Below are 21,852 nucleotides of genomic sequence, written 5' to 3'. Positions count from 1 at the left end.
CCCTACCAAAACAATAATAAACTCATTCAAAAGTACAGTGAAAGTAAGGTTACTGAAAACAGGCACCTTAAATTAGGCTGACATAAAAGTATACATTGATTATGTAATGTGACCATATATGCCCAACTGTTTAACAGTAAATACAGATATGTGCCTTTTAATTCTTGTGTTTCTGTAAATACAGAATAACAGAAATAATCAAACACTGAAGATTGGGATTGCTATAGCATAATTTAATTTATTTTTTGTAAAACAAACAGTACGAACACTGGTACTGGATATTCATATGTGTGCACAAAACACTGTGCACAGAAAATAAAACGAACCATTAGATTATCAGACTGGCACAAAAGTACTTAATTTTTTTAAGATCAATCTTCTGTCCTCCACTATTTCCTCATTGCACAGACAGCCCTGTGCATTCAGGATTTGCAGTCAAAACAGCAGGACTAGATAATTGCCACGGTTATAAAAGTTGTTGCTAAGATTAGACAGGTATTCAGCTGGCAGACTGCCACAGGCGCACCAGATCAGATACAGATGGATTTGTTTCTTCTTCCCCTAGGCTGAAATCAGCCTTTGGCAGTAACAGTCTAGTTCTCATAGAGTTTTACAGGTGCAGTTAGCTCTTCTTCAAACTCGTGGTCTCTATTGCTGACGCCAGAGCATTTTCTGAAGTGTTTAACTCTGCTCATATTCCTGTCGCTCCTCCAGCCCCCACCTGGCTCCTGCTCTTTGTCCTGTGGGTCTCCATGATGGGACCCGTGTGCATTCAGCGGTAAGAGTAAATAGCAGACACAGCAGGAAGCAGACCTTACAAAAAGAGATGCATTAGGCCCTTTGAGAAGCAGAGATCTGCGGACTGAAGGCCCTATCCAGAGTGCACTCTGGCTTTGCACACAGCAAACGGAAGCCTGGCAGACCATCTCTGAATAAAATAAAATAGGGCTTCTGCCTCCTTTCCCATATCCCGCTCGCTCTCCAGATAGAAACAGCTGTTCTTTCTGACTGTCTGTCAAAGGTAAACCAGAACAGCAGACAATGCAGAAACCTTGAAGGTATTTAAAGAAAAAAAAGAAAGAAACAACCTAGAAGTGTGGGGGGGGAGTTTAATGTGTGTGTGTGTAAAAGTGTGTGTGTGTGTGAAAGTGTGTGTTAGCTACATGTCTCATTTGCATTCCTTCTGCAGGCGCAGGAGGGGAATAAAAATCAACAGCCTCCTCTGACATCAGCAGGTTGGAAGAAAAAAGGACAGAAAGGGGAGGGGGGAAAAAGCTTCCCATCACATCTCCCCTTCCCCCTTCCTCTGCTCTCTACATCTCTGAAAGGGCTACCTGGGAGGTGTGCACACGCACACACACACGCACACGCGCACACACACACACACACACACACACACACACACACGATGAGGCAGTGTGACACAATCCACAAATTACGGAAGCGTGACAAAGGCAGACATCCGTACAGAAGTCAAGAAGTCTGCCCTAGGTTGAAATAAAATACAATAATAAACAAAAAATCAGTAATACATGAATGAATAACTTATGAACCCTTAGCAGGAGGTGTGCACAGGTCATGGGGGAGGCAGAGAGCTGGACACACACACACACGCACACAAACACGCTGGCTGTCTGGTAGGTGCTCTGGAGATCTGGGCTGCAGAAGTCTGTGATTCAGACATAGGCAGGGTGAAACAAGAGATGCTCCATGGGGGAGAAAGTCCATTTTCATTTGTCTGCTTTATGCATAGTCCAGAAGTCACCCACACGCTATAGAATATCATTCATCATTCATTTCCTCGAATCTTTTCTTCTTTTTCTTCTCTCTCTCTCTCTCTCTCACACACACACAAGGATGTGCAAAGATAATGGCTCAGCCCTGGAAGGCATGAATTTCTTCATCAATGAAGCCCTGGTCTTTCACCAACCTAGAGAGCGAGAGAAAGAGAGATTGACAAGTGGAGTGGAGGGAAAGGAAAGGAAAGGAAAGGGAGATGAGATTGAATGCGCAGTGGAGAAGAGAGAGTGGGTCCATTAGTTTCTCAGCCTGTGTGGCCTGTCCTTGAAGTGAGCCTAATTTAACTCAATCTTCTCATGCAGAGCACCCCTAAAAAGAGACATTTTCACCACGCAAGTTAACATGGAATCTGAGAGTCCCTCACACACAGGGGGAAGAAACCCACACAAAGACCACACTTAGACCATGTTGAATTACTATATGAAAGCATTGGAAGAGAACATATTTCAAATGTCACAAACTAATTTGGTGGCATTTCAAAGAAACTAGCTTCATGGATGGAGGGGGGGAAGTTTAATGTGTGTGTGTGTGTGTGTGTGTGTGTGTGTGTGTGTGTGTGTGTGTGTGTGTGACACACTCACCCCACCGCTAGCTCAGTAAATGCTATGGGTCCGCATACACACACCAGGCATTTGGAGCCCTCGGGCCGAACCAGGAAGTCTGTGAGCATGGAGGCCTCAACACGCCCCCTCCGCCCTGTCCACGATTCAGAGGGCTCAGAGAGCACATAGTCCACTTCAAACCTGAAGAGACCCGGAACAGAGGGAGTGATGGAGAGAGAGATGGAGGGAGAGAGAAAGAGAGACATTGTCATAGGTGTCATTTTACTTCAGAAGAGATTACAAGACTCAAATAAGCTCCGTTTTGCAGATAATTTAGTCCACTTATGCAACAATGAAAGCCATTAAATACCCCAAAAAAGAATTCTAGTGAAAAGGAAAAGGGCCTGAGTATCGTAAGGAAGCTTCAAGTACACTGTGTGCTAAAACATGCAGGACGACACAAGCTTAAGTGAGAAAACACAGCTGGAGCTACAGCTATCAGTTTTCTACCCACCTTCTCCCCCCCCCCCCCACACACACACACTCTCTACGCATCCATAGCGATTCTCGGACATAGCTCATCAGCCCACTGAAGGTCAATGCCAGAGAGTGGGAAGTCCCAATCCCCTCTGCTGTGCCTCTTTTCTCTCTCTAATAAGCTCCTCTAGGCCAACTTATTCTCATGTGCACGCGCACGCACACACACACACACACACACACACACACACACACACACACACACACACACACACACACACACACACACACACACACACACACACCACACACACACCACACACACACACACACACACACACACACACACACACACAGCCTCCTCCACGTCTGGCACATTCTACAGTCAGGCTGAGGTTCCCCAGGTTTCGACAGGAAAGGAGACGGAGGCACGGATCTCACCCATCACCGAGCGCAGTTTACAGGGTCAGACCTCTGGAGCGATTCTCCCTGAAAACGAATCAGTGGGGCCTATGGAATGGAGATCGTGCTGCAGGCGAGTCACCAGTGCTATTGAAACCCAGATCCCGCTGTATCGACCTTCACAAAACCCATCATTATGGCGCCTTCACTTGTATATACTCAACCAAACAGAGGCAGCATAATGATGCCCCCAACGTGTGTTTTTAGACAGCATGCTGCTGTTCTGGTAACAGAGGCGTGACATTTAACGTAGCGTCTAGTTTTTCTCCAATGCACCGCAGCATATGCTTTCGGAAAAGACATGGCGAGTGAACTTCGTGTCGGTGGCCTGTTGCAAGCTGTGCACATTTATAAAACAGAGGCCAACGCATCCGTCAGAAATATGCAAGGCTGTCGTTCAACTAATACACAAAAAAACGACAAGGAAACAAAGAGAGCCAATGGGGGATTTGTGTTTGAGCTGCCAGGGAACCCACTGTGCCCCCTCACTTCACCGGCCTTTTATCTCCATCCAAAGCCGACAAACTAAACCATCCATCTATGGGAAGTTAACGATTCGAAGTTAACGAAGTGTTTGTAACCCCCCCCCCCCCCTTTCTTTCCTACTGTGAGGCGCATTGTGTTACCTCCGTGTATGAAATGCGCCGTACAAATACAAGGTTTGATTGATTGACTGATTGATTGATATCAACAGATTTCTCTCCAGTGATCTGAGAGGTCTAGCAGGTGTGTACAGCTGAAACATATCTGAGAGGTATGTGACTTAGTGGCAGCCAATGGAAGGACTTAACCATTGTGGTCAGCTTTTCTTTTTCAGCAGAACTCTAGCAGCTGCATTTTGTAGAAGGTTGAAGCTGTTAGTCAACCCTGCTGAAGATAAAGGCACGAGTGAGTTTCTCAATCAAGTTCGACTATGTTTTAGAGATGGTAAAAAGCTGATTTAGTTATTGCTTTCACATGGTTGATAAAATTGAGATCATTGTTTTAAGTCCTTTTGTGTAAGATGAGTAGCAATCCTAAGTCTCCAGCTGTTCATTTGGACCATAGTCATTAGGTGAGAAGGCTAAGTCAATTTGGGTGTCTTCGGCATACCCACGATTAGAAATCGTATTGTCTTTAATGATTTACCCGTAATTTCTGCCGAAAACAGTAAGCCTGTATTTGTCCATTTGTCTGCATAACCCACAGATATGCATTGCAATGGGGAGCTCCAATGAACGATTTTATAATCCTCTACTGACATCCATTTTGTCATGGACATGTGAACATGGCCCTCTGTCGCCACAAAAGGGCCAGTGAATCAGATCCCATTAGTGCCATGTCAGCTCTTGTTGTGTAATCCCTTGTCCATCAGAGATATTCTTTCAAGGATATGTAACGACTACACAGAATGCGACCATGTTGACTCCAACACACCCGAACAAAACACACCCACACACACCTAGAAGCGAGTCATATATCACATTAAAGACGAGGGGAAAAGATACAAGAGAAACTTATATGAGATGGGACACTGACACTAAATGCACGCACGCACGCACACACACACACACACACACACACACACACACACACACACACACACACACACACACACACACACACACACACACACACACACACACACACACACACACACACACACACACACACACACACACACACACACACTCACAGATTTTCACATACAGACACACAGTCTACAAACACACCTGTCATCTTTGGAAGCCAGCTGGTCCAGTGTTGAGTGCCACAGGATGTCCCTCTCTTGACGGTTGAAGAACATCAGTCTGGTTTTCCTGTGGATTGGCCAAATATACATACGCACACACACAAAACACACACACACACACACACACACACACACACACACATATATACCATCAGTCTGGTTTTCCTGTGGATTGGCCAAAAAACAGGAAGCTGTCATTTATTCACACTCTACCCAGGGTGGGCATGTCTGTGCACTAAATCAGATGCCAATGCCATTCTACGATACCAAGGTTAGTTTGAGAAAAAAAAATCTCACAGCAAGAGTGGCTATGGACACTTGAAAAACACCAATCATGCAATCTGACAGGCAGACACATCACTGTGTTACTCTTCCTATAATAACCAGCTTACGCCGCTTTAGCTTACGAGTGAAGGCAATATCCATAAGGGTAAATAGAACGAAAGAGACAGTGAAAGACAAATATAATGAGAGAAAGAAAAACAGAGTCCTGGAAAAATGGCTCTGCATAATAGGATAAAAATCCTGTAAGAAAGTCATGCTTCAAAAAGGCTTCAAGGCACAAATACATTTCATACGCAGAGGCAGTTTTTTTTTTTTTTTTGTAAATATGTTTATTGATTTTCATTTTTTTAGCACACAACCATACTTCAAACAAGCACACACATCAAAAACACAACACACAGATACAACAACATCAACTCAGCTACACACATACAATACAATACAATAAAAAATGATGAATAAAGAAAGAAAACAGATACACAGCAAAGTATTCTCTCTTACGACTTTTCAAAAAATCCCTGTAACATAATGTCAGAAACGTTGGGGTCCAAATAATTCAGATAAGGTTCCCAAACTTTATAAAATTGTTTAGATTTGGAATGTATCACACATGTCAGGTACTCTAGAGGTACTAAATCAAACAAAACATTATGCCAGCCCTTAACAGTTGGCTGTCTATCGCTTATCCACTGCAATAATATATTCTTCCTAGCTGCATATGTAAGAATACAGAAGAGCCTCTGGTTTTTTAACACTACATATCTAGAAGGGAGACCTAGAATAAGAGACATTGGATCCATCTGTAAGTTTTGCCCAAGTATCTTTTCAAATTTCTGTCAGGACATTATTAGCCCAATATCTTTGCAGTTTATGGCATGACCAAAGGCAATGGCAGGGTTTTTCCTGCATAGAGAAAATTTGGGCGCGCGCCTAAGCCGTTTTCTCAAGCGCCTATGGGCCGAAACACACCAAACGCGTTTTTAAAAATGGGACGCTTGCAAATGCATTGTTTCCTATGGTGCGTGTGCGCCTTTTCTCCGCCACGCGTTGCGTCTTTCTGGCGTTTTTTAGATGCGCTTAAAAGTTGAACTATTCTCAACTTTCCAGCGCAAGGTGCGGAGGCGCACCGCTCATCAATGTCACACTCGGCCCAGGCAGGTTGCGCACGCAGCTCCGCTTCCTAGGCGCCGGGCAAAACAGCCTGGTGCCCCTGTGGCTGTTTTGGCCGCCGCACTTTGCCAAGGCGTTTTTGAAGCGTCTGCCGTTTTAAAAACGCGTTTGTTGTGTTTCAGCCCTATGACGTCCCGAGCGCCTAAGGCAAAAAAAAAGTCTGCGATGTGTCTTCTTGTCTGAACAATACGCAACTGTGAGGTGCGCGAATAGACAGAGCGGCCAGCTCATAGACATATATATCTATGGGCCAGCTGCCAATCACTCAATTACTCAACCTGCGTATGCATCAGTCGGCGTGATTTTGAGCATAACATTCCATTTTCAGTATTCATGGCTTTCAATATATTAAAATACCTGCTATGTTGAGGACCTACAAAGGTGTAGGCTATTATTTGATTTGTCTACCCGTTTGAACGAGTACCAGTAGACAGCGGGGCCTCGGGAGAGGCAGACAACCGCATTGGTTTATCAATGAAAGCTCAGCTCGTTCTGAGGAGAGCGGATAGATTTGTGTTGCATCTCGAATATAATAATATTAATATTATCATTGATAAACCGGTGTGGTTGTAAACTGTCGTTCTGCTGTGAGGGCCAGCCCAACGTGCACGAATACACCTGTACAAATGCAAATAAAATGTCCACTCAAAATGCTGACAAAAGTTTGATTAACGATTTCCAACGCAGCCTCCATTGGTATTCTTAACCTGGAATGATAATATATAGTGTAGGCACGTAGAAATAAAAGGAAATTGCAAAACACCTGGGAATAAATACATTGATTAGAAAATATATATAAAGTTCTATGTGCTCGCTATAACTTCTATTGGAGCCGTCATCGCAATTAATCACTCGTGCAATGCATGTCCGGGAATATGTTTAATAGTATTTTTCAAGTACAGTCGAACCCTCGTTCTGTTTTGATCAATAGTAATCGCATTGATAGAAAGATCGAGTGTGTCTTCTTGTCTGATCAAGACGCAACTGTGATGTGCGCAAGACGCAACAATAGCTTGCTTCTAAGCAAGCACCCAATTATCAACCTGCTGAACCCTAACTTCATCAGTCGGCGGTAATTGTGGTACTTTTTTGAGACAGAAAGTAAGAGTGTGGTTAGTTATTTCTATTAAATTCAACTTGTTTTCTATCTAAAACATATATACATAAAATATATACAAAGTGTACCTAAATGCAGTGTTGAAGTTACTTTGCAAGTGTAACTTTTAAAACGAGGCCTACATTCAGCTTGGCAGTAATTTAATATTAAATATTTGTGGACAGTTTTAATAATAAAAACAAAAAGAATGGTATGTAGGTTTGTATAATAGATAAACTTGAATTTCATAATTTGTGTGTTCCATTTCTGACCACCGGTTAGTTCTATATTCTATTGATATACATTTCAGTAGTTTGCATATAAAGGTTTGTAAAGAGGTAAACCTTGATCATCTTTGAACCATACATGATACCACCATGGGGCTTGGACTATTGTCAATCTATTAGCCTATCTATTTTAATCTAAAGTGGAAGCAAAATGATTTCCTCAAGCATAGCCTCCATTATTTATCAAATGGTAAAAAATAAATAAATATAGATGTCTGCTAATAAGGTGACACGGTAACAAAGACTGTGCGCGCATAGCGTGCAAATAGTTTTTTTTTTGAGCACCGAAGACCCATTTTGACCCAGGAAAAACCCTGGCAATGGGTTAGAGTACCAATCTCTGTTTTACATTTAAGACACATTGGCGACAAATTTGGATTAAAATGATGTCTGCGGTTGGGGGATATATGCATTCTATGTAAAATTTTAGCTGTATAGATTTGGCTCGATTACAGACTGAAATTGATTTAGCGTAGACCCAAATATCGTCCCACTCATTGTCATTGATTGTAACAGAAAGTTCGCTCTCCCACTTTTCTTTAAGCTCTTGCAAAGCCACAGTTGCCAGATTACGCATAGCTCCGTAGAGTAGACTGATAGACAATCTCCAAGGTGTTGCAAACAGTACTTTCTCAAGATGAGATGCACCAGGGTTATCAATTAGGGTTGTACTGTGCAATATATAATGTCTTATCTGTAAATAACGAAAGAAGCTCTGTCTGGGGATATTATATTTCTCAACCACTATCAGAAATTAGGTCTTTCAACACATAAATGCCACAATCCTGCCACTGTCTGAAGCCAGCATCAAGAAGTCCTGGTTGGAAATCGGGGTTGTTCAAAATAGGAGTGAAAACTGATGTTAGTTTTGACCTCCCCTCAAGTCTACGTGTTAGTCGCCAAGCCTTAATTGTGTTGAGAGTAACAATATTGTCACAGCATGACCTAACAGTTTTAAAACTCTTAACAAACAACAGGTTCTTCAGTGGGTATTTTGATAGGGAGGTTTCCACATCCAGCCAGACAGAGGCTGTCTCATTTACGATCTAATCATATATATATCGCAAATGAGCACAAAGCTGGTACTTTCTCAAATTTGGTAAATCTAATCCACCTTCAGAGCTTGGCAGTTGTAAGGTAGCCATCTTTAGCTTTGGTCTACGTTTGCTCCATATAAATGCACTAAGCCAACCATTTAGTTTTTTCAAGACTCCATTTGAAAACAAAACTGGGATCATTTGGATAGGGTAAAGCAATCTAGGCAATATGTTCATCTTAATAAGAGCTATACGACCTAGCCAGGAGACTGGCAAAGAGTTCCAATGCTCCAAATCTAGCCTCACCTTCTCAAACAATGGAACAAAGTTAGCCTTATACATTCGCTCAAATGTAGGGGTTATGAATATACCTAAATAGATAAAGCCCCCTGGGGACCACTTAAAGGGGAAAAAAGGCAGTGTTGTAGGTATTGAGCTTAGGCTCCCTAGCGGCATGGCCTCTGATTTTGTCAAATTAATTTTATATCCAGAACATTTGCTAAATAAACCAACAACATCAAGTAACACAGGTATTGATGTTTCTGGACTTGAAATATAAATTAAGACATCGTCGGCATAAAGGCTTATCTTATGATGTACATTGTCTATTTGTAAGCCCTCGATGGAAGGTATTGTCCTTATGGCCTCTGCCAATGGTTCAATAACCATGGCAAACAAAAGGGGGGACAATGGGCAGCCCTGCCTTGTTCCTCTATGCACAGGGAAACCGTCAGACCTCAGTCCATTAGCAAGAATGGCTGCTTGAAGATTATCGTACAAGACCTTGACCCATCTAATAAAATTATCCCCTAAACCAAATTTCTCCAAGCAGTAAAATAAATATGACCATTCAACTCGGTCAAAGGCCTTCTCTGCATCCAGAGAAAGCACTAAACCATCAACTTGTCTACGTTGGAAGACCTGAATGATATTAAGAAGACGCCTAACATTGTTATAAGAGTTTCTCCCCTTTATGAAAGCAGTTTGATCCTCTTTTATAATTTTAGGTAGGAGACCTTCAAGGCGTATAGCCAACATTTTTGCCAAGATCTTCCTGTCTACATTTAGAAGGGATATGGGCCTATAAGAGGCACAGGACTCAGGACATTTCCCCTTTTTCAGTATGAGTGAGATATTTGCTTCTTTCAAGGTCGGGGGTAACTCTTTATTTGAGAAAGCATCATTAAACATGCTGACTAAAGGGTCTACTAATAGGCCTGTAAAATTTGTAAAATTCACTGATGTACCCATCCGGTCCACCAGCTTTCCCATTCTGAAGAGTTCCTATGGCATTAAACACCTCTTCTCTGGAAATGGGTGAATTAAGAGCAAGTTTATGTTCTGATGGTATAGTGGGCAAGTTTAGCTGGTCAAAGAACTTATCCATCAGAACAGACGCATCCCTTGGCTGCTCAGAACTATAGAGATTATGATAAAATATCTTAAAGGTGTCATTTATAAGCTTATTATCATATATACGGCTGCCTTGAGCATCACAAAGGGCTGCAATGGTTTGTGACTCTGCTCTTTTTTTTGTGAGATATGCTAGGTATTTCCCAGGTTTATCCCCATGTTCATAAAACTTTTGTCTAATAAATCTGACTTTGACTTCCTCATCTTGTGTTAAAAGGTTGTCTAAGGTTGTTCTAATTGCAGATATTTCTGTCAAAATAGTGGGAGATGGGCACTCAACATAAGCATTTTCTTTAGGTTTAAGTTCAGCCATTAACAGATTCTGCTTTTCTCTTTTTTGCCTTTTTTTACTTGCTGAAAAGGAAATAATCAACCCCCTAGCATATGCTTTAGCAGTTTCCCATAGTAAGGCCGGGTTGTCTGTGGATCGAGTGTTAATGGAGATAAAGTACTGAAATTCAGTGGTAAAATGAGTAACAAATGTATGATCTTTCAAGATTGATGTGTTCAGTCTCCAGAACTTCACTCCACTATTTACACCCTTGATGGAGAGGTCCAAAATTACCTTGGCATGATCAGAAATCAAAATACTACCAATAGAGCAAGACAAAACCCTGTGCATCGCGAGACCTGACAAGAAAAAGTAGTCAATCCTACTGTGAGAGCCATGAGGTGCAGAAAAGAAAGTATACGCTTTATCAGAAGTGTGAATTGTTCTCCAAACATCAACAAATCCTAAATCCTCACAAATAGAACAGAGTGCCTTAGCCTGTGGTGAAAGAGACATAGCTTTAGAAGGTAATTTATCAATAAGTGGGTTTAGTATGCAGTTAAAATCTCCACCTACAATGGCAATATCTGACTGAATCTCAGAAAAGTCCAAGAATACCTTAGTTATAAAGTCAGAGGGGTGAGCAGGAGGGTAGTACATGTTCAGTATAGATATAACTGTACCTTGCAAGATGCCCTTTACAATAACATATCGGCCACTTTTATCTTTAATACAGTCCAGCAATGAAAACTGCAAGTTCCTTCTCACTAATATAGCCACTCCTCTACTTCTTGAGGTGAATGAGGAAAAAAACACCTGATTAAAACCTTCCTTCTGCAATTTGAGATGCTCTTCATCATCCAAGTGCGTTTCTTGCAGGAGAGCAATATCAATATGCCCTTTTTTCAAAAAACGCAGTACTTTTCTTCTTTTAACAGGACTATGAACCCCTTTTATGTTCCATGTACATAGACGTAACTTATTACTCGCCATATAGGCCAACTTTATTCGTTATGTAGAGAGAGTATGCTGAGAACATGAATCCTAAAACATATAATACGACATGTGCAGTCACTGAGCCAAGAGAAGAAAAACCAAAAAAGTAATGTGAACAAGAACTACTATACAAAAATAAACAAATTAAACTTAAATTTTCAAGGGGGTTGTCCCTGCTACCTAACCTGCAGGGAGTTCCAAACATCGCCCACGGCAAGACTAAAGAGCTTGCCACCCAATCTTCATTCCTCACCACCATCGTCAAAAAAAACAACAACAACACGTCAGCCTACTCACAGCGGCTATACTTGGCAAATAGAATATAAAGTCTATGTATAGATAAACTCAAACAGGAGGTAACATACCGCATTAATCTTCAAAAATCAGTGTCTGAGTCCAGTCTTCAGTCTGGCATACCTTTGCGTCCTTCTTCTAATGACTGTGCGAGTAATGCGGCATCTTTCGGAGAGTCGAATCTCTTCTGCTTACCATCGACTGTCACCCTTAAAGTAGCCGGATAGAGCAATGCATAGATCACGTTCATTTTCCTTAGTCGGGTCTTCGTCTCATCAAATGCCTTACGCCGCCGAACCACTTCTGCCGAGTAGTCATTGAAGAAGGAAACTTTGGGCTTTCTGGCTGTAGCATCATCTTGATCTCGAGATCCGAGCCGCCGTGCCGCATCCATTAGCCGCTGTTTGTCTTGAAAGTTGTGAAACTTCAGTATAAATGGTCTTGGACGCTGGTTCTGACTGGGTTTCGGTGCCAATGATCTGTGAGCCCTGTCAAGCTTTAAACGACCATCTTTCACAGTCATTTGGAGGTGTTCTGGTATCCACGTTTCTAAAAATTCCACTGGATTTGTCCCTTCGGAGCCTTCTGGTATGCCAACCACACGCACATTGCATCTACGACCTCGGTTGTCAAGATCATCGATGTGCTCAAACATGTCGCGCACTTGTTTTTCAAGGGATGCTATCCTAGCTTCTGAGGCTATAGTTGTGTCCTCGACATCAGAAATTCGTTTTTCAGCCTCTCCTACGCGTGCTGCAATTGCTTGCAACTGTGCTGTCTGCTCTTTAATGGCCTCTAAGACTGTGGAAACTTTTGTGTCGATCACCATAGTGAGTTTGTCAGTGATGTTGTCCAAAGCTTGAATAATACTTGGCTCCATCCCTGGGCTAGCAACCGCTAGTTCACCGCTAACACCAGTTCCCTCAGGAGTAGTCTTCACCACTTTCTTCGATGCTTTTTTCATGCTTTCTGAATTTTGGCGAAAATAATGATCTAGACTCATGTTAGAGTACCTCCCCTACAAAATTCCGTACTTTTACTGTCCAGACATGATAGATTAATATATAAACTCTGATAAATGCCACTGGAGCTGGCTTACAATGCTGTTCACTCTACAGCGCCATCTTGTTCCCCCACACAGAGGCAGTTTAATGTGCTTAATATAAATACAAGCAAAATGAACACCTAAATATATATTTAAACATCCGCACACTCACATATATGTAATATACACACGCACATACATAAAACACACATATATTACATATATAATGAAAGCAAAGTACACAGCGAAAAGATTAGTAAGGTTTAGAGCTCACAATCACAGGCACATGTTTTCACACATCTTCATTTAGGTCAGTTGTCTGAGGGAAATATCTGAGGAATGGTCCATCAGCCAATGTCAGTCTAAATGCTTTTCATGAAATAAAATTGATTGCAAATCCCACAGCAGCAAATCTATCGCCCTCACTTAACCTTCTCTGCTTTTCTACTGTGGCACCTGACTCCAAGGTCACCCTTTATTCTCTGCCGTGCCATCTACCGGTCTGACATCTCCATTGTACCATGTGGTTACCATTCAGGAGGAACTCTTGTGCCCAAACAGTACTCTAAATAGCGCTGGCGAGTTTAACACCACATTGTAAGCCAAACTAAGCAATAGTGGACATGCAGATAGCTGGACGCGATGAATTAAGCCTAAACTCAGACGGCACTATATTCCAAGAAAACCCCAACTCATGCTGCTTCATGAGGACATTCTGTCTTGGCTCTAATTTGGGGGGTGAATAAGCGAGATTAGTGAATGCCGTCTCACCTGAGTGTGGGCACGTCGGCCTGGCCGGTGTGGATGAGACGAGCCATGGGCGTGAAGCCCGTACCTGCCGCCAACAGGTACAGGTGTGTGATGTCCCGCAGGAGGCGCAGACTAAAGGGACCCTCGGGGCTGCTCACGGACAGGGAGTCACCTGGAGGATGAGCACAAACAAATGAATGAATGAATGAATGAATGAATGAATGAATAAGCAAACAAACAAGAATAACAGAGAAGGATAAGGAGGCCTCTCGAAAATGAGGTCATCAACATCAAGCGTCAATCTTATATCCTATGATGAACACGTTTGTGCTCTTTCAGACTGTGACTGGACTAGAGCACACACATAAAAACACACACACGTTTTAAAATGTCTTGCATCTGTGCACGCTGCTGGAGCATCACAGAGATCAGATTAATTTATTGTCATCTATTTATGTACAAAGGAGTGTCAAAGACATGCATCACTAGGTCACCATGGAAACCAAAATCAATCAAATCATTTCACCTTTAACCTTTTTTATATTTATATTATACACTGTGAGAAGGTGAATTCCCTCCTGTCACTCACATACACATTTGATATTTCTATGCTCAAACACCTTGATCTTTTCTTCAGAAAGTGAGCCTTTGTTCAGTGTGGAGGCCATTAGCCTTCAGGTCATAGTTGGCAATTATCTCTCACTTCCCAGCAGTATCAAGCAGAGAGAACCACTGTCAGAACAAAAGGAGCCATTACAGTATTCCAATGTGCGATAATGAGATGAATGATTTACATGAATGTAAAGGCTAATTCAAACCAAAGATCCGCGACGACACGGAAATTGCTTAGAACGCTTGTGCTTCACAGCTTTTGGGACGTGTTGTCACTCAGGCAGTTATGATTAAGATATTAAGCAGATGCTTTTGTCCGACTTACAAAACATAAAAACAAACATGACACACAGCAAAAGTATCAATTTAAAATACAAATCTGAGTAAAAAAACAAACCAAAAAAAAATACTATTGTTATTACAACAACTATTACAACAACAACAACCATGATTATAGTAATAAAGTATGCCTCAAACAAAAAAACATTAGAAAAGGTGAGTTTTAAACGCTTTTTAAATGTAACAAGGCTGCGCACAGAATTAGGTAGGTCATTCCACCACCGAGGTACCACGAATGAAAACAGTCTTGACTGCGATCTCTTGCTGGTGAGATTAGGCAAAGACAATAGATGCTCATCAGAGGAACAAAGTGGTAAAGAGAGAGAGAATAGCTCTGAATTAGGGCATTTAAATAAGCTGGTGCTGATCCAGTTGGCTATTTAAAGACCAAACCTGCCGCTGCATTCTGAATCATCTGCAACGGTCTCACAACACATACAGGCAGGCAGGCCTGTTATCATGGCATCATTTTGGTTGGAAGAGAGACTTAACTCGGTTAACTCGGTTTAAAGAACACCAGTGTCTGTACAACATCAGACGTCACAAACAAACAAACGTAATTCCACTGACTGTGGGCTGGGTCAGCTAGTTGGTTAACTTTGCTGGCTAACTAACCAGTTAGCTAGTTCATATCTGGCTACAACATACAACAAAGGCGTTGTTATGGAAACGTTAGTGCTTTTGCAAGATGCCCCAGTGGTCTGAACCCCCTTGTTTTAGAATGCTTTGATGGTACAAGTTAATGGTTTCAGGTACTTGAGAGAGAGAGAGAGAGAGAGAGCCAGGAGGCAGTGATGGTTTGGACAGGATCTGTCCTTTCAGCCGCTCCAGAATAGAAACTAATTACACAATCCATCTTCATTTGGGAATTCAATCTCCTTTTGCCCTGATGCATGAGCAGAATAACAAGCAGAGGGGAAGGGATGAGACACAGACATAAGGAAGTAAGGAAGAGATCATATCATACGGGCTGACGAGCCGAGGACCTTATATCATATGGGCTGACGAGCCGAGGACCTCATATCATATGGGCTCACAGGCTGAGGACCTTAAAAGCAAACGCTCACCCATCCTGAGCCAGTTAATTTAACTCCGTTGTCGCTAGGGCCGAACGATTAATTGCATTTGCGATTTAATCGCGATATGATAGACCGCGATTTTCTAACCGCAACGTTCGCGATTAAAAAACCTGGTCTAAAAAAAAAAAAAAAAAATATATATATATATATATATTTTAAGATGATACATTTTGCACACAGTGTTTAAGTGCATGCCTAGTGTTCATACTTAAAATGACTTTTTTGACACCGATTTGTTGTTCTTGTTTCTGTAATGAGCAGTTAAATAAAAATGTAAAATGTGGGAAAGAAGATTTTACACTAAATGTATCTAATATTGTGTTGGTCATATTTAAATCATTCATTACGTTTTGTTGGGGAAAAAAAGAGGATAAAAAAAAAAAATCGCATATTAAATCGCAATCGCAATATTTTGGTAAAAAAAATCGCAATTAGATTATTTTCCCAAATCGTTCAGCCCTAGCCACGACCGCTGAGAATCCGACTGCATGTTTTCACTAGTGAGGTCCGGTTCGTCCCAGCAGTATGTGTGATGAGCGCACTGGCTAAGCAGGAAACCAGTCGACCAAGTCCCAATGCCACACACCCATGCCTTGACCATCTGTGTGTGTGTGTGTGTGTGTGTGTGTGTGTGTGTGTGTGTGTGTGTGTGTGTGAGTGAGAGAGATATTTAATGCAAAGCCTTACTCAAGACCTCAAGAGTTCAACCGAGCAGAAATGTGCTGTATAAATTACATTTTCACAAGGTTGCTACCAGAAACACTATGCGAATGAATACCAAAGCCACTAGACTCCCATCAAAAGCCTTCATCAGCAAGGGTCAGAACACCTCAGCTGACCGAACATAACAGCCGTCTTCATTTTTCTGAGGAAGACCAGTTCCTCTGTGTAGGCTCTCCAGTTAATTAACATGGCCGCTGTGACACTAACTATCCCCTTTCTTTGGACTGCTTCCCCGTCTGACATTGTCCCTGACACGCATTGGTTAATGAGCTGGAGGACGCCCAGGCTATGAAACCACTCTGGGCTGCACTTCACGAATAACGACAGAAGTCCTTGATGAACAACGGTTGTTCGCAGGAGCGTTGACTGAAATACCAACCTACTTACGACTGTGTCTCATAACCGCAGTAGCTGCGTCTCAAATAGCCATTTCCGTCGTTCAAACCAACAATGTTGTTAATGACGTAATGCAGAAAATATGAGGGTCAAGCTGAGTCCTGCACAATTTCTAGAGCGGTTGATGGAGCGGCCTCATACTTAATAATTGTCGAGTGTAAGAAGAGTTTTATTTTGTGTCCCAATATTTTATTGATTATAGCCGGTCACGGCCTATCGGCTACCTGCACATGTGCAGCAGGTTCCGTGGTAAGACGATGCGTTTCTCTAAAGCGTCGTTGTCACCATGGTTCGACAGTTGCCTCAAGATGAATGAATATTAATTTAAAATTGTATGATAAGTGAAATGCTCAGTTGTTGGTTGTTCGGGTAGGTAGAGAGAGGGTCAATCTTGTCAAACTAATGCAATTCACAAGATCACGCTCCAAATTTGCCTAAAAAGAGAAGCGAGCAGAAGGCGTGTAAGGTGAGGTCTCAAGCCGCTGTACTGAAGTGCTTTGCAGGGACCATGCAGGAGTTGACTGTGCAGGCAGGAGTCAAGCGTTATCCCTGCGTACATCCCATTCCCTTCTTAACCAAGGCAGACGGGAGGTGTGAGGGGAGGTGGTGGCTTGAGAACAAGCGCTGAAGCCAATGCCACGGCTTGAGCGGCTAAAATGGGAATTAATTACCTGACAGATTTGACATGAGAGGCGTGGCAAATTCTGTCACAGTCCACCCGAACTTCTGTTGAAAGCGCCATTTAAACATGTTGACAACAGCAATTATCCAGGAACGCCACTTCTAATGACTGGTCTCGAGCAGTCGTTCTAACCACCCAACATTGCGACCATGTTTGCGATTGATCGTTGGAACTCCGCTCACCTATATTTAGCCTGTCGATATGAGGGCTGAGAACACCGTTTGGATACACTTTGAGCATGATGAAGAGCCTGGAAGCCTCGTCTTCCTCAGTGGGTGGAGACTCAGGCAGCAGTGTGTGTTCTACTGGAGTGTAGGGCTTCACCACCTCACTGTCTGCAGAGGAGAGGAGAGGAGCGGAATGGAACGGAGAGAGAGAAGAGCGAGAGGGACAGAAGAGAGAAAGGGAGAGGAGAGGAAAGGGAGAGGAGAGAGGGAGGAAAGAGGAGCAGAGAAGAGAGGATCATCATCTCACATCTGCTGCACAAAACCAGCTAAAGGTCACAGACAGACACACACACACACACACACACACACACACAGGGGAACTTAATGACTCTGAGACGGCTGTGAGTATGGATGCTCATCAGTAGCTGTTTATGACGAGGTCATAAATGCATAATGGGTTGCATGAAAAGAACACTAGTTGCACGGGATGCATGTGACAATTTATATTGTAAACATCTTTCAAGGATGTCAAAATGAAATGTATCTTTAGAATTAAACAGACCAAGGATGTCATAACAAGATGTATCTTTAGAATAAAACAGACCAAGGATGTCATAATGAGATGTATCTTTAGAATTAAACAGACCAAGGATGTCATAATGAGATGCATCTTTAGAATTAAACAGAACAAGGATGTCATAATGAGATGTATCTTTAGAATTAAACAGACAAAGGATGTCATAATGAGATGTATCTTTAGAATTAAACAGACCAAGGATGTCATAATGAGATGCATCTTTAGAATTAAACAGACCAAGGATGTCATAACAAGATGTATCTTTAGAATGAAACAGACCAAGAATGTCACAATGAGATGTATCTTTAGAATTAAACAGACCAAGGATGTCATAATGAGATGCATATTTAGAATTAAACAGACCAAAGATGTCATAATGAGATGCATCTTTAGAATTAAACAGAACAAGGATGTCATAATGAGATGTATCTTTAGAATTAAACAGACAAAGGATGTCATAATGAGATGTATCTTTAGAATTAAACAGACCAAGGATGTCATAATAAGATGCATCTTCAGAAACTCAGCTCTTTTAGAGAATTGGGAGTTTGCTGGGTCTGCTTTGTTCTCTAGGTTTTTTTTTTTTTTCGGGGTGTAAAAAAAAAGAATTCATTCATTGTCTAGTCCTTGCTTTCCCTTAGAAGCAGAGTCAACAATTTGGTTTCAGTTTTGCGAGAGGTTGTTGGTATTTGAGCTCAATCAAATTACACCCCTCCCTTCCGTGAGGAGCAATTCACTGAATTTGACAACAAGTGTGAGATTAGAATTGCAGACTCTACCTTTAAATATGAGCCATTTATGACCATGTGCTGCACACTGAATATTTGCTTACAGGTGCAGTGATGTAGCAGAGTGCACAGAGGGTTAAGGGTTAGAGCACTGAGTTTCCTTGTTCTTACATCATATCCTCCTCTGAGGACATCTTACCCACTGACATCGTATCCTGCTCCGAGGCCATCTTATCCTCTGAGGTCACCTCACCCTCTGACATCATATCCTGCTCTGAGGTGCTCAGGTGTGGTAGTTACCTTGGACCGAGGCTCTGAGGTAGACGTGTCTGCCCACGGGCACGTGCATGTGTGTCCCAGGAGGCAGCTGTAAACAGATGAGCTTGGTGTCGTGCGTGACGTCCGTCTTGGACACCAGCACACACTGCCGGTAGTAGATCTCTGCATTTGGATCACAGGAGAAATCAGAGAGTCAGACCGACTGAATAACACCTGAAGCATCCGGCCAGATGACTAGCAAAAAAGCCATAACACAACACACACATTCCCATAGACATCTCAAGATATCACAACCAGACAATAACAGCTCTAGAAAACATTCTACACTGCAGTCCGTACCCCCATGGAGAAGCAGCTGAAAGCAATCCCAGCCACAGCTCATCTCCCAGCGGACGTTCCCCTCCCCTCATGAAAGGAGGATTTATTTTAGACGCATTATATTCCTGCCCCCCATGATGTCTTGTACATACTGTTTCCAATTTATTATCCAGTACGGCAATGAAACACAGAAGAGCCATGGAGAGGGTGCCTCTATTATGAGACTACTGCATGTGTGTGTGGGCTTATACATATGATTGAGAGTGTGTGTGTGTGTGTGTGTGTGTGTGTGTGTGTGTGTGTGTGTGTCAGTGTGCTTATACGTATGAGTGTGTGCGTGCATGTGCGTTGGACAGGACTGACTCACCGCGGTCTTTGCTGCGCTCAAAGGTGTTATGGGTATCCAGCTGATCCCCCAGCTCTGACCACTTAGCCTTGGCCTTCTTCCACAAAACCAGCTGAATCTTCCCCACCGCACTAGCTGTGTGAACTAATACACACACACACACACACACACACACACACACACACAAGCAGATGTGTAAGCACAGACAAAGAACATGAAATCAGACACACAATGCAAACGCTTGCCTAAGCGCACACACCCAGATATTCATGCATACACACTAGGGATGGGCATAATTAATCGACGATCGATTAATTGATCATTAAGAATTTCCTCGATGAAATAATTTTTTCATCGATTAAAACTAATGCATGTTCTGTTGCGTAGTGTGCGTGTAATTTATTTATTTTAGGGCTGTCAAAGTTAACACGTTATTCTATGAGATTATTGTGGCCGAGATTAATGCAATCAAATATTTGAACGCAGTTAACGCAACTTTGTTTACTTCCGGTGCGCGTTGACCCATGGCACGAAACTGCCGCGTGTCTGCAGTCAATTTAGATAGAAGAGACCGAGACGGTAGTTGAAGATGGAGAGAGCTGAGGGATTGTTGGGCGGAAAGTTTCTGTTTAAGAGGCAAAATGACAGAACAATCGACAAAACTAAAGTTGTATGTAGCATTTGTCAAGCTGAATGTAGCTATTACAGAAGCAGCTCGTCTTTAAGTTATCACCTTAATGCAAAGCACCCGACAGAAAGCAGTCCCAGGTTAGATGGTCGCCAACCCACACCCACACGACTTCTCTAGGAAATGAACTAGACCAGTCCGTGAAAAGATTACCAACGCTGTAACAGTTTTGGTTGCCGGTGACTGTCGGCCCATCAACATAGTTGAAGACGGTGGGCTGACTGAGGTGATTCGAATTGCTTCAGGGGACAATTCTTACGATTTACCGTCGAGGGGCACCATTGTGTCTCGCATATATTCCTTGTATGACGGCGAGAGAGCACGAAAAAATACAATTAAACAACAGTGTCTAAAATACACGCTGTCTGAAGTGATTACTCGTCTGTCTGAAGATTTAGTCTCGAGAAGAAAACAAACTTTTAATCACGATAAATCTAGATGAATGAATTTCAAAATGTGAGATTAATTAGTTAGAGAGAAAAAAAAGTTGTGTTTATGAGCACCGGCTTCTAGCTGTCGGCTCCGCTGCTTAAGAGTACAGCAGCGCATATTTTCAAGTGTAACCATTGAACGGATCCCGTGTAACTGCCACAAGAGTTGTCCATCTTGTAAGTTTAACTGCCACAAGAGTTGTTCATCTTGTAACAAAAGATCTCAATGAGGAAACACGCTGTGTTTTTTTCTATTTTCACTGCATTTTAATATAGCCTATAAATAGTGAATTTTAATATAAAAATATTAATGATTAATCGAAAATCGATCGTTAATTCTCCCGACGATCGATTAAGACAATTTAATCGAATGCCCATCCCTAATACACACACACACACACACACACACACACACACACACACACACACACACGTGTGTATTCTTTAAATGCTTTCACCGAGACAAACCCTACAAAAAGACTGGAGGGCTGCTGCTAGGGGCCTTTCTGTCTCTCAGCAGGCTCAACACTGTTTAGTTTAATAGAGCGCAAACTAGACAAAGAGCCAGACGCAGACGCAACACAGAGCCATGAGACTGTACACAAAACAAGCACAAGGGATACAGGAACATACAACATGCACACTCTGTATCTTATTATGGAGAAGTAGCATTTGGTTTTATGATTTTTGGTGAAATACAACGTTAGTATCATATTCCATTAGATCAGATCTTTAATTGGATATTTAAACTATCTATCTGGAGATTCAAGGATTTCATTCATCCACCCAGAGAAACTTGGTATAGTGAGGGTACAGGCTGTGAAATTATT

The 21,852-nt window shown here is 42.2% G+C and overlaps 1 protein-coding gene across 1 annotated transcript in view; it reads right to left on the bottom strand.

Annotated features, from left to right (window-relative positions):
* Positions 1–212: 212 nt before the first annotated feature.
* LOC105910021 (cytochrome b5 reductase 4) overlaps positions 213–21,852 on the bottom strand; it is a 33,215-nt gene continuing 11,575 nt past the window's right edge. The window contains exons 11-17 of the mRNA XM_031575754.2: positions 19,925–20,047; positions 19,261–19,401; positions 17,671–17,823; positions 13,679–13,829; positions 4,994–5,080; positions 2,382–2,543; positions 213–1,930 (exon numbers count right to left, since the gene is read on the bottom strand). Of these exons, the coding sequence (XP_031431614.1) occupies positions 1,876–1,930; positions 2,382–2,543; positions 4,994–5,080; positions 13,679–13,829; positions 17,671–17,823; positions 19,261–19,401; positions 19,925–20,047 (872 nt within the window). The 3' untranslated portion in view covers positions 213–1,875. The remainder of the gene's footprint in view (positions 1,931–2,381; positions 2,544–4,993; positions 5,081–13,678; positions 13,830–17,670; positions 17,824–19,260; positions 19,402–19,924; positions 20,048–21,852) is intronic.

This window comes from Clupea harengus, chromosome 11, assembly GCF_900700415.2.
Source record: "Clupea harengus chromosome 11, Ch_v2.0.2, whole genome shotgun sequence".
Taxonomy (NCBI): domain Eukaryota; kingdom Metazoa; phylum Chordata; class Actinopteri; order Clupeiformes; family Clupeidae; genus Clupea; species Clupea harengus.
Note: the sequence above shows the minus strand (reverse complement) of the source record. Positions and strands in the feature narration are given on the sequence as shown.